This window comes from Harpia harpyja, chromosome 8, assembly GCF_026419915.1.
Source record: "Harpia harpyja isolate bHarHar1 chromosome 8, bHarHar1 primary haplotype, whole genome shotgun sequence".
Taxonomy (NCBI): domain Eukaryota; kingdom Metazoa; phylum Chordata; class Aves; order Accipitriformes; family Accipitridae; genus Harpia; species Harpia harpyja.
The window spans coordinates 37,136,452-37,151,952 of NC_068947.1; the positions used below are offsets into that span (position 1 = coordinate 37,136,452).

Below are 15,501 nucleotides of genomic sequence, written 5' to 3' on the forward strand. Positions count from 1 at the left end.
CTAATCAATGCCTTTTCTGCTTTAGCACAGCATAGCTGCTAAAATGGGCAAAACTGTGCTTGTGAGCATTTCCTGGAAAAGCTCATGTAGGTTATACTTTATATGTGTAGTTATGCTGTTGTTTTCACTTTCTACTGTTCCTAAATTATTGTAAATTAAAGACGCAGGTGCACAGGAACTTTGTATTTTTATTTTTTTCTGACTGATAGCATATTCAATCTTACATTAGCTCTGACCATCCAAAATGATAGATACTTGGATAGGTGTGCTGATGGATGGAATCAGTGTCTGCAGTGTGAATAACTGTTTCTTTCTTCAGATCTTGCACCTGGCAATTTTTTGTTCAATTTGTAACATACAAAGCAGCTTGTCTGGAATTTGGCCTTTTCCTCTCTGAGATCAAATAATTTAAGCTTCAGAAAGAAGCATTCTCATGACATGTCTTGTAGTTCCTACAGGTGTTAATAGTGTCTGGATCAGTGTGCTGGGGGCATTAAAGCAATATCCTCCTTCAGATTTGAGATAGTTATTAAGGAAGAGAGAGCAAAAGCAGTTTCTGCAAACGATGGTGATAACAGCAGTGCAACTTTGGTTCATACCATGAACTGTAGAGGTTTTGCATGTGCTTTTTTCTATTAGTTTGTTTGTCAAACACTAATGCTAACTAGAGTTAAATACTATCTCTCCTGTTGATCTTCCATGTATCCAGTTGGCTCCAGCAGAAATCATAATAAACTTAAACCTGTGACTTTGAGTTACGTATTTTGAGAGTGACCTGTAGTGTATTTAATGACAAGTGGCATGAAGACTCTGGGATTTGAATTGAACTGAATTGTATGGTTAAGTCATATAATGGATTAGTCTGTTCTTTGTAGAGCTCCTATTCATCAGCCTAGACTAGTAATTACTACTTTGGCAAAGTGGAGAACAGAGAAACAGTGTGTTTGCATAAAGCATTGTGTTTTGATTTACAGGTGAGTTTAAAAATAAAGTTTTTAAGCTCTGAGGGCCTATCCCTGTTATGTGGGTGGACATGGGGAGGCAAATCTAATGCTTTTGGAATGCACATATGGTGATGTTTCCAAAATGTGATAGGTCATACAACTGCTAAAACAAATACTGCCGTTCAATATTTGAGCTTGGCATAAGTAGTCTTCATATGTTGTCAGATCAATTGTGTTGTGATTTACATATTAGAGAACATTTATTTTACTCAAATACTTGGTATTTTTAATGTGTATTGCAATAACAATTTGAAACTAGCAATATTTATGCCATCTTCGTTGCTGGGTGTTTGGCTAGTATGAACTGTGTTTACCTTTTCCATTCAAATGTGCGCACAATTTCAGTAGCCACTGCATGTGTGGAAGATGTGTTCCCATAAATTTCATCCCAGCACACGACTAGTAAGAGACAACCACTTTAGGTCCAGGGGATGCATGAGCATGGGCTGGTGTTCCCTGCCGGGGGAAGTTTGGGATCACCCCACTCCTCATGGTGGCTGGTGCCTGGCAGTACTCCAGGTTCTCCAACTGCCCCAAGCTGCAGCATCCCATAAAAGCTTACCGGCTTTCAGGGTGGTGGCATTTTTGTTTGTTTGTTTGTTTCAGTAGTGCTGTTACATAGACCTGTGCCTTTAGATTGCTTCTTTTTTTTCTTTTTCTGATAAATTTTGAAATTTTACTGATAGTGTTCTTCAGCCCTCCCTTGTGTTTTGTTCATGTAACTTCACATCAGTCTTCATTTCAGTCTTTCTCTACTTTGTGTCCTGCAGTACTTTTTTGAAACACAATGTAAGGCATGCAAATCTTGTAAAAGTAATAAAACATAAGAGGTGTTTACTAATAAAACAATATACATCTGCTCCAGGTGTTCAATACTTGTTAGTGTGAAGTATTTCAGATTTGACAAACCAGTAATTTTAGAGGAAGACGAGACCCACATATATATGGATAAAAACTCAAACAGGTGTCTCCCTTAAAATATTTACATTTTAAAAATTTTCGTTTGTGTGTTTTTAAAAAAATCCTGCTTAACTTTGGATACTACTTTTCACATGCAAGTTTACTAGAGCAATGAATATGTAATGGTATAGAACCATACCTCAAGTGAGGTGGAATTAAAGCATGATTTGCTCATTTTCTATGCTAACTTCTAGTTAAATTGAAAGGAGGTGAGTGCCCTCCTGCAAATACTAAAAAGTACTACTGTGCAACAACTCTATGGCAGGTGCAACATGCTAGTTAAATAACACAAATTTGTTTTCAAATGTGTGACACTTCGGGTTGTTTTTTTTAATTAAGTTCCTGGAGTCGGTGCTTATGATGTAGTGTTTGGTGCGTATAAATAAATAAAAGGTCTTGAGCCATTATGAGAGCGATGAAAACCCTGAAAACATAGTATGACTGAAACACGAGTGCTTAAATCAGGAGATGTGAAGACCTAACGTTTGCTACTCTTCAAAATATTCCATGATTTCTAAGTAAATGTTATGATGGTTTCATGGATCAAAGTTGTGGTGGTGAACAACATGGGTTGACTGCACTGAATTTATATCCTTTGCTTTTGAAAAGAAAACACTCAACAGAATGAAAGAAAAACTTTTATGTAAATATAATATGGATCCTTTCTTACGTGCTATGGCTTGTAGGCAGTAAGGGGAGGGCAAAACTGTTCAGGTGATGTGCCAGAATGATAGAATTAGCCATGAGTTTCAAATAAGGCTCAGTTTGCTTGTGAAAGCTATAATGCTGTAATTTTTTAATAAGGGTATTTATTTTATTTACTCTCTTCCCCCACCTCCTGCCACTCCCCCCCCCTTTTTTTCCCCTCCTCATATGGTGGTACTGTACTGTGAGTTCGTCATGACCACAGTTTTCTTACTATTAAAAAATTACTTAAACCATCATAGTTGCTACCTTCTGTGGACAAAAATAAGTGACACTTAAAAAACCAAACCCACAAACAAACCCCATTATATTCATGTGTCAGGTGTTTATGAGTATCTGCTGTCCTGCACTGGTAGGATCAATTAGTATTCCTGCTTAGCTGTCTGCATACTTAATTTTCTTCAAAAAAGGTACATGAAAAAAATTTGAAAGACATTTTGTGCGGTGGTAAGTTTGAAAGGATAGTTATGATTTGAGTTTGTGAGAGAGAATTAAAATTAGATGTAGACTAAAATTCCAATTCATAGCAATTGTGTAATGACTGGTAATTCTAAAACAGGCCAATTTTATTTGACTTTTCCAGACAACTGCTCTTTGGCTTTCAGAGCAGACTTAGTGATTTCCAGATAAAATCAATTTTGTTAGCCAAAGTCAGAGGTGGTGGCTAAAATTTAGCTTAGTTTGCAGCCCTAACTGTGAACAACCTACTGTCTGTCTGTCCGTAATTACTCTAAGAGGATTGTGCCAACTTTAATAACAGTTTATTTTGTTGAAGTATGTGATTTTTGTAATTTTTTTTTTATAGCACATTGGAGTTCTGTTTGATGAAATTTTTATTAGGTTTCATTTAGCTTGTGGAATGGAGACTTGGAAATGTCTTGAGTTAAAATGTAGTAGTTCTGTGTAATGTCAGTTTAGGGCTAGCAGTGTCTATGGTCTTGGCTGGTGTGGCATATAGAAAGCAGCCTTACTCTGAGTGTTGCCAGTGTTCATTGACATTGTGCTTAGTCATGCACTGCTTTCAAAGCTTTGGTGACCAGTCTTCTTCAGTGGTTCTTCAAGATAAAATATGCTAGACACTGATACACTGATGAAGGCAGTATGTTACTATTAATACCTTATTTCCTTTCCTTGTATCATTCCAAGTACACCATTCAAAAGGGAAATAATGAGTTGTGGGCTTATTGGGTAATCTTGCCATGTTGTACCAGAAAGCATGCCTGCGAAGTTTGCAAAGGTCACACTTGTCACAGAGCTGGCTAGTGCCAAAAATTTCCAGCTGTCATTGAGGGCATGTAGTGAATGACATTTTACTAATACATGGAAACATATCTATATAAAAATGAAGATTCTTTCCCCCCATAAAGGTGTTGAATAGAATAATGTTGATAATAACTTTGCCCTTTAGCCCTTTAATTCTGTCTCATTTGTATTGTTTAAAAAGAAAAAAAAAAAAGAGACCAACCACCTGAAGATAAGGGTTTAAACATCCTTTCCCCCTAGTTTGTAACAACTTTCACTATCTATAACATTTATTTACAATAGATGACATTGGGGAATAATTTTGTGGAGTTTACAGTCACTTGGGCATAATAAGTAGAAAAAAAAACAGGAGGAGAAATAAAAGAGAAGATGCAAAAGGAGGTCTAACCAAGAGCTGCATAACCTGCAGGGGAAAGTGAAGTTCTCTTTCCAAAAAGTAAGGTATTAAAGTATCAAGTATAATCATTAGAACTGAATAAATAAAGTGACATGTTGGTGGGACAAGCAGCAAAACAAAAGCATTCATTTGAAATGGGAAGGTATGGAAGATACATAAAGAGTGAAAAGAAGAGAATGGGGTAGAAAGAGTCTCCTGAAGACTTGTCTGCAGACTCTGAAGTGTTCGAAGAACCTCTGCCTTTGCCATACCTGGCTCCTTGTTAGTGGCTTAGTTCCTTTGGTTTTAAGGAGAAGTATGAACAGAATTGTGGGAAAAATCATCAATATAAGAATTGTAGAATTGGGTGAAGAGGAGAGAAATGATTTTTGAGATGTCTGTAGTTGTGCGGGATGTACAGAGTTTTTTGCACTGATGATCACAAGGTGCAGCACTCTCTCTTCTTAGAGGTGCCTTTGGAGGAAAAATGAAATTTTGTGTGCAGAGCCTAGAGTGATATTTTGCTTAAATGTGAGTACCAGAAGTATGACTTTGGTTCAGGGTGTTAAGTAACTTTTAACGTAAGCATCTAGGGGGAAAAAAAGAACAGCCAATGATGCAGCAGAACCTAAACAGAAGGTTAAACTAGCATATTCCACCACTGGTTTTGAAGCAGGGTGGTATGCACTGTTCCTCCCCAAACCTTTTCCTACTTGTGTCTTCAGGTCTCCTTCGGAAGCCTACCAGATAAATAGTTGCAGTAGTGTGGCCTAAGTGAAACAATGGGTTGGGGTTTTTTTTTGACCAAAAATTACGAACTTACATAAAAGGGAAAATAATAGAATTGTCAAAAAACGAAGTGGTCACTGGAAGAATTCCATCCCCCTCCCCGCCCCCAAATTGTTAGTTTGAAAAGCCAATGCCTAAGGTTTTATTTAAATTAGCAGGTTAGTGGAAGTTACAGTTCAAATGAACATTTGTGTGGGGGTTGGTGTTTGTAAGGCAGCTTGGTTGGGACAGTCAGGAATAGGAAGAAAATTTCTGTCTTGTCCTTGTTAGCTGTCCGTGCAGTCTTGATAGTACAGACGATGAGTAGCACCGTGGTACCACCAGCACACTTGCTAACACTGCTTCAGGCATGTCCTTCCCTGGCCTTTATTTGCTGTTTGCTTGTTCTGTTGTTTGATACAAGTCATCCATCACTACACACGTGCCTGCTTTTAACGGTCACTTCCTGCGGTCGTGCGCTTTTGATGCTGCACCTGTGTTCAACCAGCTCAACAGAGACTCTCATCTGAAAAGGGTCCCAAAGATAACACTGCTGTCCTCTTACTATGCTACTGGCTGCCTCGGCTCAGCCACTAGTTAAACTGGCACTTGCTTTGTGAAGTGCTTGGCTTGTTATACAAATTTGTCCAGACTCTCCTGATGAAGCAAACGGATTATTTCCCAGTGTACTCCAAAAGCATGTATGGAAGAGTGAAGTTTACTGAAGGTCTGTGAACCATGGAGATATGCCTCAGAGTTCTCAATGGGACACATGAATGAGTAGAAAACCAAGTTGGAAACAAGGCATTAGGAAAACCTATTCAGTACATGCAGTTGTTTCCGTGCAGTTGGGAGCACCTTCTCTTGCAGTCTTTTTCAAGTGTAGATCACTTGTTAAATATATAGCAGGGAACATCTTGTGTTAAGTAGAGATATGAACCTGAACGGAAGAAGAGGTCAAGCGTGGAAATAAATTCCAGTCACTACTGGATGATTGAGAAGTCTCTTTTTTCTCGCTCCTTCTTGTTTGGAGAGGCGGTGCTTGAATTTACTTCAGAAATGAGAAGAAAAGTATAGCTAGCTTTTTTTAAAGAAAAAAGAAAGGAAAAAACCCCAACTTACTCTTTAAATTCGCAGTAACATCTGGAAGTGCATGGCTCAACTCTGTAGTCACCTGCATCATCACATTATCTTTTCCTGATCGGAATATGGGATATTAAATGTTGTGATGTCCACATTACACTTGAATTTTTATATAAATATTCTTGCTGTTTAGGACACTAATATTTGAGTAGTAAACAAACTATTTGAAATGGTTTAATCTAGCCTCATAGTTCGTCAGTACACTTAGTTCTGTGGACCACTTTTGGAAAAGAAGATTGATTCCTCCACAGACCAAAGCCTCTTCCCGGTTCTCCAGTCCTTCAGCGTACTTTGTGGTCACAGCAGCAAGTGTGTTCTGGTTATCATTGAGTGGTTCAAAGATGTGACCTGGGTGTAAAGTGCCTCTTTCAAAAACCGTAGCTCCACAGTAAGTTTTGTTTAGTTATATCGTGTATGTTTGTGGAAGGGATTAGTAATAGATTTTTTTTTTTTTCTTGGAAGTCATTGGAAAGCAAAAGCCTGAATCTATTTTGATTTCACTCGGGATAGGTTAGTGCGTGTCAACTGTTACACAGTGCTTGACATATCCACTGCTGTTAAGTTGGCCGTGGCAAAGGGATTACCCGATAATGAATCACCAAGCTCCTTAGCCATTTAAAGGGAATTGTGCTGCTTCCTTGCCCTGGTGGTACTCTCTTTCCTGCCCAGGACCTTCTTGTGACAGTTCATGTTCGGATGTGGAAAACTCCACGCAGATGTGCAAGCACCAGTTTGACAGCTCTGTGTTCAGCTTCTACCTTGCTAATTGTTTTCGTGGGATTATTTGGATTGTGTAGAAAGCTTTTTCCAAATCCCCTTTATTACCGAAGTTATTGTTGCCAGCAGGAATAAGATTAAAGGTGCTTAAGTCTCTAGAGTTGTTTCTAATTTGTACGTGTCATTTCAGTGGCATTTGAACAGAACTCTGTCTCTTCCCCTCCCTGCTCCCCTGTGGTACTGTGCTTGAGTTGGGGCTGAGAAGCCAAGCTATTGGAAGAAAATTCATTTTGTTCCCTAATTATTATGCTGGCACTCGGGAGATAATTTTTCCCTTCATGCACTGCCAATTAATATGCAAATGAGCTGATAAATATTTATACCGTGGTTTAAATTATGCAGGGAGCGCTTTCAGTGTACTCTGCAAATGAATTGTTCATGGACTTCAAAGTGCTGGCTGCTGTGCTAACGAGAAGAGATTTGCATAAGGCCCTAATCAGGCGCATACTGATTAAGCTTCATTATGGAAACTGCCAGCTGCAATCTTTGTTTCTATTTTATTACAAAAAGGGGAACTTTTCACGCTTCAGTCGCCTTGACAATGTCAGACACAGCTAGTAGGAGAGACTAAAACTCCACAGAGCAACTGAAGTTTCCCTGTTCAGTTGAAGATTGCTATGGTGTAACTGAAGTTGTATTTCTTCCCCCACCTCCCCACTCCCTTTCGTGTTCGGTTGAGAGCAGTAGTGTAGATTTGATAGAAATTGTCATTCTCCCTTTCCTTGGACTATCTGAAGCTGTAGAGGATACCACAGCAATGCTGGACTGCAGCGACTACGTTCTAGGTGCGTACCACCTCAGCTCTTTCTTATGAGCGTTTAATATGGAAATAGAGGCTGTGAGGTTGACTATGCGTAGAGGCTTAATCACATATGCAGAGGCTAGAGAAGGTATTTGTAAGGCTGAAGCTCACCAGTGAATCGGCAGTAAGTAGCTGCCTGGTAGATAGATAGATCTGTACCAGGGAAATACATGGTTTGTTTTTTTCCTTCTTCTTTCCCTCGTTCCAGGAGAATTCGTTTCCTCTGCACTGGAGAGATTTGCTGCTAGGCTTGGATGATATTAATACAGACCTTCTGCTTTTAGGATTTCAATCTGAGAAGCATTTGGCTTCTAACAAACACTGGACTTGACTTGCATATCTGTGTGTTATGAATTTTAAAGCATTAAAATGAATGAGAGAGAGTCCCTGTCTCAAAGAATTTAGTAGCTGTATTGAGCCATTCCCCAACAGAATATATATTATGTCTGTGTATTTTTAATGTAATAGCAAGGTTCTTCATGCGTAATAGAAAACAAGGTGGAGTGCACAGTGGTTGCCATTGATACTGTTGCAAGCTGTGCCTAAGGTTACCAGGATAATGTATTTCCTGCACTGAGATTCCATCAGGACTGCAGAACAGGCATGCCATATTTTCTTCTTCATGTCTTTTAAAGTTATTTATAATAACGGATCATCCTAATTTTACAACAGGTTTTATTTATTTTCAAGGCTCTTTCCCCAAAGCTTGATGTATAGAGTTTTGCTTTTTGGGGTTTTTTGTTTTTGTTTTTACTATTCTTTTGATCCCATTATATAAGTTCATGTAAGAACTTACATGTCAAAGTAAGAGAATGTATTTTTGGATGGTAAATTTTAAAGCAGCCACCTGAGTATTTTTTCTGAATATGAAGTGTTTTTTTGGAAAATAAATTTCTAAAGAATTCTTGGCATGTTTTCACTCACATTGAACTTTGTTTTTTCCATACGCATCAATGAATCATTTTTGCTGGTGCTGATGGAGTATTAGGCAGTTTCACTTTAAGAGGTGAAAGGAAATAGTTAATGATATATTCCGTGCTAAGATTTTCTGTGTTTTACTAGCTATATACAGTCCCTAATACTCCAGGTTGGTCCAGTGTCCGGTGCTTCTTTCTTCTGAATACCTTTTGAAGTGTTACTGAGGGTGTGTGAAAGCCTGGCACGGCACTGCCATGCGACACCCTCAGTCCTGCTAGCAGAGTAGCAGTACTGGCTGTATTCACTCCTGAGAGTTTGATTTCAATCATGCACCTGCTGCTTTCGATCCTTCCTTTTGTGGAGTTTGTTTTTAGATAATGTTGGCAGAAGTTGTAGCCCAGGGCCTTTATTTAAAACCCGAGTAAGATCTAAAGGAAAAAGAAAAGGTGAGGGCATTATGGTTTGGTTTTTTTAGCCCACTTAATTTGTTTATTCTTTTGACTTTAAAGCAGAAATCGTATGAGCATGTATAAACCAAATAATCTTTTTATTTGACGTATAATGAATCCGTAGGTTTAGTATCCTGCGGATATGTGTCTGTTTTGCTGGTAGCAGTTTTGTGCTTCAGATGTATGTCATACCATTTGCAATGGAAATAGCGGCATTGTTCTTGATGCTTTACATGCAGAAGGCCTACAGATTGAACAAGAAATAGTCAGCTGGTGAAATAATGGATGCTATCCTTCATTTGAACCTGAGCAGTACCAGAAAGTTGTTTCTTCATCCAACTTGCTGCTTTTTTGCAATAGCAATGTTTGAGGTCTTTGTTAGGGATGAATCTTTACAATAAAACATTCTTCATTTAGACATGCTTTTGGTAGTTGAGTGAACTTTATGTGTATGTCTAGTACTAGGAAACACTGAAAACCTTTTTTAAAAGGATTTATTTTGCAGCATAGCCTGACAGAAAAACATGTTTTGGTTGCTTTATGAAAAGAGGTCTGTACAGTTACAACTTTGTCCTGAGCAAACTTGCTGGTCGTACAGGAAGGTTTGTTGTATAAGCCCCCTCATACAGAAGGAACAGTCACTACACGGCTTGGAGTTTTGTGCACAGGACAGTTGTGTCCCCCCTCCAGGTTTACTTTGTTTATTCTACTCTTAGTATCCTGCACAGTGGCACTAATACTTCAGTTTCTGCAACAAATGAGCACAGGAGGCCCTGTGGTGGTGTTCTTGCAAGAGCTTTCTGAAGTGGTTCAGTGAATGGATCCTATGTTACTGAGAGACGATCTTCTCAACCTGTGCTCTTCCCTTCTGTGGTCAGTGCTATCATGAGTTCAGGCCATCTTTGTGCTCTGGGCTTAAAAAATACATCCTATGTCTAATAGCCCCATGGTTGTGGAAACTAGGCTCACTCAAATGTATTGGACTTCTAAGCCCTCTTTGCTTGTTTTCCTGTTGGATGAGGGCTCTTTGTGTCCAAAGCGAAGTCTCCCATTCAGTGTTCTCTGAACCTAAACTAATTTTAGTAGCCAGCTGTGTGTCAAGGAACGAACTAATGCTATTTATCAAATGAATGTTGCCTATAATCACTTTAAATAAATGTGCTGTTGCCACAACAATAAACTCAATTTAAGGTACATGCAACTTCTAGACAGAAACATACTTTGTATTTGTTTTATACACAGATCTATCAGCAGGGAGAGTCACATCAACAACAAACATTTCTGTGCAGTCAGTGGAACCCCATGTTCTGTTTCTAGAGTGTGGATCATACTATCCAAATGTGGAAAATGACAAAATAAGGAGCCAGGAAGCAATAGGTTCTGTATCCGCAACCTTAGCAGAGCTCTGTCTTTCAAGACTATGAACTCATAGCTTGAATCTGCTAAGCAGAGGTTGTGAAAAACGGGGCAAAACTTGCATCCTTCTGCTGAAGTGTGGGCCAGCAGCGCTCAGCTGGAAAGTTTCTCCTCATTCACTCCCTCTTTCAAAAAGCAGTTTAACACATCTGCCTTTAAACTAAGAGTAACATTGATAGTTCATCTCTCTTTTACTTATGAACTCGTTGAGTTCATATCTCAAGTGTAGCTGACACTTGAAAGATACAAGCATAGGAACTTTCTGAGAAGAGCTGAGGCTCTGGAGAGGTTGAGTTAACTTGTTGGGGGAAGATTCCTGTTTGTTAAAGTCCTCTGGGTTTTCTAGGCCCTACTGGGTTCAACTGCAGCAGTTGTTTACATGGAAAATTACATTTGTTTTAAAAATACTGACACATCTTAAATTGTGTTTCCTAACTGCTTATTGGAGTTTTTCCAAGGTTGATGTCTCTTATCTTTTCTCTCACACATGCTGCATTTCTAACTAGTTCTCTCCTTTTCCCACCCCGCACTCCCAGCCAGGCTTCGTCGTGACTCCTGTTTTCATTCAGGCCCTGTCCACGTGTGCTTCATTCCTCCTGGCATTTGCTTGTGTTCCTCTGCTGCTGCCGCCCCTGGTTCTGATAGCCTGAGGGTGGCACTGGTCTCCCTGGGCAGCAGCAGGTGATAGGACACGGCAATAGTGCAGCTTCTCGTTTCCAGCTCTCATAGACTGCCAAGCAGTGAAGTGTCTGGGCATTCTTGGAAATGTCTGGGGGAAAGATGTAGGAGTTCATGTTGTTACTGTGTTCTTCTTCGGCTGGTTGATATTTTGGAAATCACTGCTTTGATGAAAGTACGTGATAGAGGTAACCTTTTAAGCACCTAGCAAGAGAATATCCTGGAGCGAAGGGTTTATTTTGAGCTCGTTGAACTTGCATTTAACTGGTTATGGGAATGGAAGAATGCGCTTAAGGATTTGCTTACGCTTCATTTTATGAACTGGTCTGTCTTGAGATTCTTTTTGTCATTTTGGTTTGTGATAATGTTGCATGCTGAGGTTGGTAGCAAGGAATGAGGAGGTAATAAGCTGGAGAGCTGATGCTGTACACAGAACATCTATATAGATTCCTATATAAGGAAACTATATTCTCTGTCTGCCATCTGGAGAGGCCCTCTGCTTTGCACTATATTCAGCTGACAAGCTTTGAAACCAAGAGCAGACTTTTCAGTAGATTCATCCAGAGGAAGAAGGAAGAGGAATTATTTTATATTTGTATGGTTTTGCATGAATATATAGGAAATATAAAATTACTTAATATCAGTGGCATTCCTGTAAAATAAAAATGCAGTATTAGAAAAATGGCATCTATTTAATTATAATGACTGAATTTCCTTTCTCTTGGGGGGGGGGAACCAACACAACACTAATGTAGGCCATGGTGGTCAGAGTTAATGTTTTTGAATCTTGATGTAGTCATTGTCGTGTCCCCCCCCCCCCCCCCTTTTTTTTTTCTTCTATGACTTTGATTGTACTGAAAATTAAGCTCCTACCTATCTTTGCCTTCCAGCATGCTGTCTTTTATTCCCTTAACACCATGTTTTCATGTATGGGAATAATGACATACAAAATTTTGAAACAATATTTATCTGGAAGATTCAGTATTGTGTTCTGCTTCTGATCATTCTTTTCATGTTATAATCTGAATTAGGGTAAAGTACATATCAAATTCCTGATGTTCTGTACTTCCCTTAGACAAGAAGGTATGAATAGATTTGGGGTTTTTTTGCTGTATTAGTTTATCTTTATTTCTGTTTTAATGCAGACTCAAGAATGAACAATCCGTCAGAAACCAGTAAACCATCAATGGAAAGTGGGGATGGGAACACAGGTAAGAAATGATTAATTGGTGCACAGATACTTTTTGGTGGAATTGAATGGGTATTAAAAGAAAATTTCTTTACCAGTTTACAGGAATTAAAAAAACAAAACAATACACTCCCCACCCCCCTCTGTTTTTAGAGACTTGGGAATACTTTTGTCTTGTCATTAGCTCTGCTGTATGCAGGGCATTATTCACACCTACTGTATCAGAGGACTACCCACACTTTGTGTATAAGATTCCCTTTCTGTCTTTCTGTATCTGTAATGTTTCTGGTATTACGGAAGGTCTGGTAGCACTAGCTCTCCGTAAGTAGTCTTATTTTTTCCTGGCAGAACATACCTTCGGCACCTCTAACTTCATAATTTATTTTTGGGTTGAAATTTTCCCTGGCAGATGTAGGCCACTGGCTGATCTTGTTTCCATTTTAGATTTCATTCAAGCTCTCACAACAGTTTGCAAGAACAAGGCAAAGGGAGAAAGCATCATTTCTCAACATTAAAAAAAAAAAAAAAAGCCGGCTTTTCTGTAATTTCTTCATGTGTTAGAACAGAACTTTGAAATTTGGCTGGGGAAGAATAGCCTTTGTGCCAGGGCCAGTGTGCCTTTTGGTGCATCCTTAAGATGTGGCCAGGTTCTAAGCCTTTGAAGAAGCTTGTTAAGACACTACAACTCAATCATGCTATCTCGTGCTTTAATTCCTTTCTGGAGGTAATTTAATGTTCATTTTAGAAGCAAGAGAAATGACAGTTCTGAATGGAAAGTAAATAGTTTAACCTTACTCAGAATCTTCTCTGACTCAGAATAGCATTTGGGAAGAGAAAATTTTAATGAGAAGGAATTTGTTCTTGTTGCTTTGAGAGAAGTCTAGGTACTTCCTAGGTATGAGGAAAATTATTTTTTTCTCCTCTTGGTTCAATAAGAGTTTTATTTTAAACTCTGGAATTGTGATGAAATTAACAATTTATTTCATTTTATGCTGCTGTCTCCTCATTCTTTGTGCAAGGCTTTAATACAGCTAACAGTGACTGAATGTTCCCAATACTGATCTGAGAGGCTGGATGTTTTCTGCTAATGCATGGGGTCAGTCAGAAGGAATTCTGCTTGCTTATTAATGTGTGTTTTGTCACTGCCATCTCAGTTTTTATAATTGCCATTGTATTTGTATATAGGAGAGGTATCGATTCTTTTTAAGTACAAAAATGATTTAGTATGTATTTAATACTCATTTAGGATGATATAAAACATTATTTCAAAAATATATGGGCTGTAAATATTTCATAATCATAAACAGCATCAAGAGAACAATGGTTTTAAATATCCCTATAGAATCCTTGTAGCTGGAGGGTGTGTCAACTTCTGAGAAAATTCAGACTTCCTGCTCTGTATGACCACAGTTCCCTGCATTTGCTTTCCCCAAAGAGTGCATTCCCAATGCGCTTCCGTAAGTGCAGCTTTAACTAGTAGTTTCACCTAAACTGAGCTGTTAAAGAGGAGGACTTGGTTTGTTCAAAGGTAGTCCATTATCACGTAAGTATTGCATCTCCTTCAGCAGAACCCTGGCTCTGCTCCCCTAGGCAAATACTTCATCAGTGTGAAGGTGGTGGTCACGGTATAAAGAAGTTCATGGGTTATAAAGCTGCATCCCCTTCATTACAAAAGGGGATACAGCATCTGTATTTTTTTATACTCTAATACTAAGGCTAGTTATTACAAAAGTTTGACTCTTACTGGTGTTTCGACCTTTTGCAAACATTGCTTCTGTAATTTAAATGTTCCCAATCATTCCTTTCAGTTTTGTTTCCTGGCTTTTTAAGCAATGCAAACTAAAATAATGTAGAATTTTTGAGGACCCTTTGTTCTGCAGTCATTGTTTTGTTTTTAAATATAGTGCTCATAAACCACTGGATGTAGTGATTAATGGCGTTTATGACGTTCTTTGGGAGCTCAAGCATCAGTTGCATTAGTCGACTGGCAGATGTTAAGCCCTGAAATGAATACTCATGGAATGTAATTTTAGGCTTCCGATCAGGGTACTTAGATTATGGTTCTGGGCTCTGTGCATACTTAGTGAAAAGAAGTCAGCTTTCAGCTTGGATGCTAAGGAACCAGAAGTGCCATTGGGGAGCATAGGCTCTGAAGCAAAATGCATGAAGATGACTTTTATAAACACTCAGAGTTCTTATTTTTGTAACTTTCTGTAAATGTCTATTTTCCAGTAACATTTGTAAATCACTTGAGTCTGCTGTGTAAACACTACTAGTCTATCTTTTAAACCTCAGTGGATGTTTGTTTGGGTCATTCCTGTTTTAAACTGTAGTAAGCTGATGCAACTTGAAAATTTTAAAAGAAATTACTGTAGGGCATGGAATTTACATTTGGCAGAGCTAGCGTTCTCAGCAAAAGAAATACCGTTGCCACTGGTGAAGATGGCTTAACATCAGTAGTTCTCTGAGCTAACAGCTAAGTTTCATGGAAGTTGACACATTAGGGTTTTGTATTTCTAACTGACTGTTTAGGGAACATAGTAATACATTGGTCACAGTAAAATGCCTGAAACAGATTTTTACTTTAAAATTTTTGTGCTAACTGGACTCCCTTTTAAGCATCTGAAAAAGCAACCCATATTTCAGACAAATTAAAAACAACAACAAAAAAAGTCTTTATGAGTACAAAAGTGGTTGGATGGTTATTTTCACAAGAACATTAATTGATCAACTGGTGGTCAATATTGCAGAATTACACAAATCTTTTCCAGCCTTCAGTTGTGTGTAGACAATCTACTTAGTATCTACTGGAGAAAACAGAGAGAAGAAAGAAGAGTGTCTTACAGTAAACAGCCCTTTTGGTTTCCTTTTTATAGGTTGCAGCATAAAATTTTCCAAAACAACTCAACCTATTTTGTTTGTTTGTTTAATGCATATTCTTTTTTAAAAGCTGTGTGAATGCGGTACTATGAAAGCCAAGGTTATAATGTCTATGGAAACTGTCATATTATGACATACATTGACATAGCAGCAAGATAATTTTTGTAAGTGTA

At 38.5% G+C, this 15,501-nt stretch overlaps 1 protein-coding gene across 7 annotated transcripts in view; it reads left to right on the forward strand.

The window, feature by feature from the left end:
• POU2F1 (POU class 2 homeobox 1) overlaps window positions 1–15,501 on the forward strand; it is a 144,442-nt gene that overhangs the window by 54,002 nt on the left and 74,939 nt on the right. For all 7 annotated transcript variants that reach the window (XR_008236264.1, XM_052794358.1, XM_052794359.1 and 4 more), the window contains one exon: window positions 12,405–12,470. Coding sequence is in view for 6 of the 7 variants with exons in the window: in XM_052794358.1 (XP_052650318.1) it covers window positions 12,405–12,470 (66 nt within the window). In the remaining variant the exon portion in view is untranslated. The remainder of the gene's footprint in view (window positions 1–12,404; window positions 12,471–15,501) is intronic.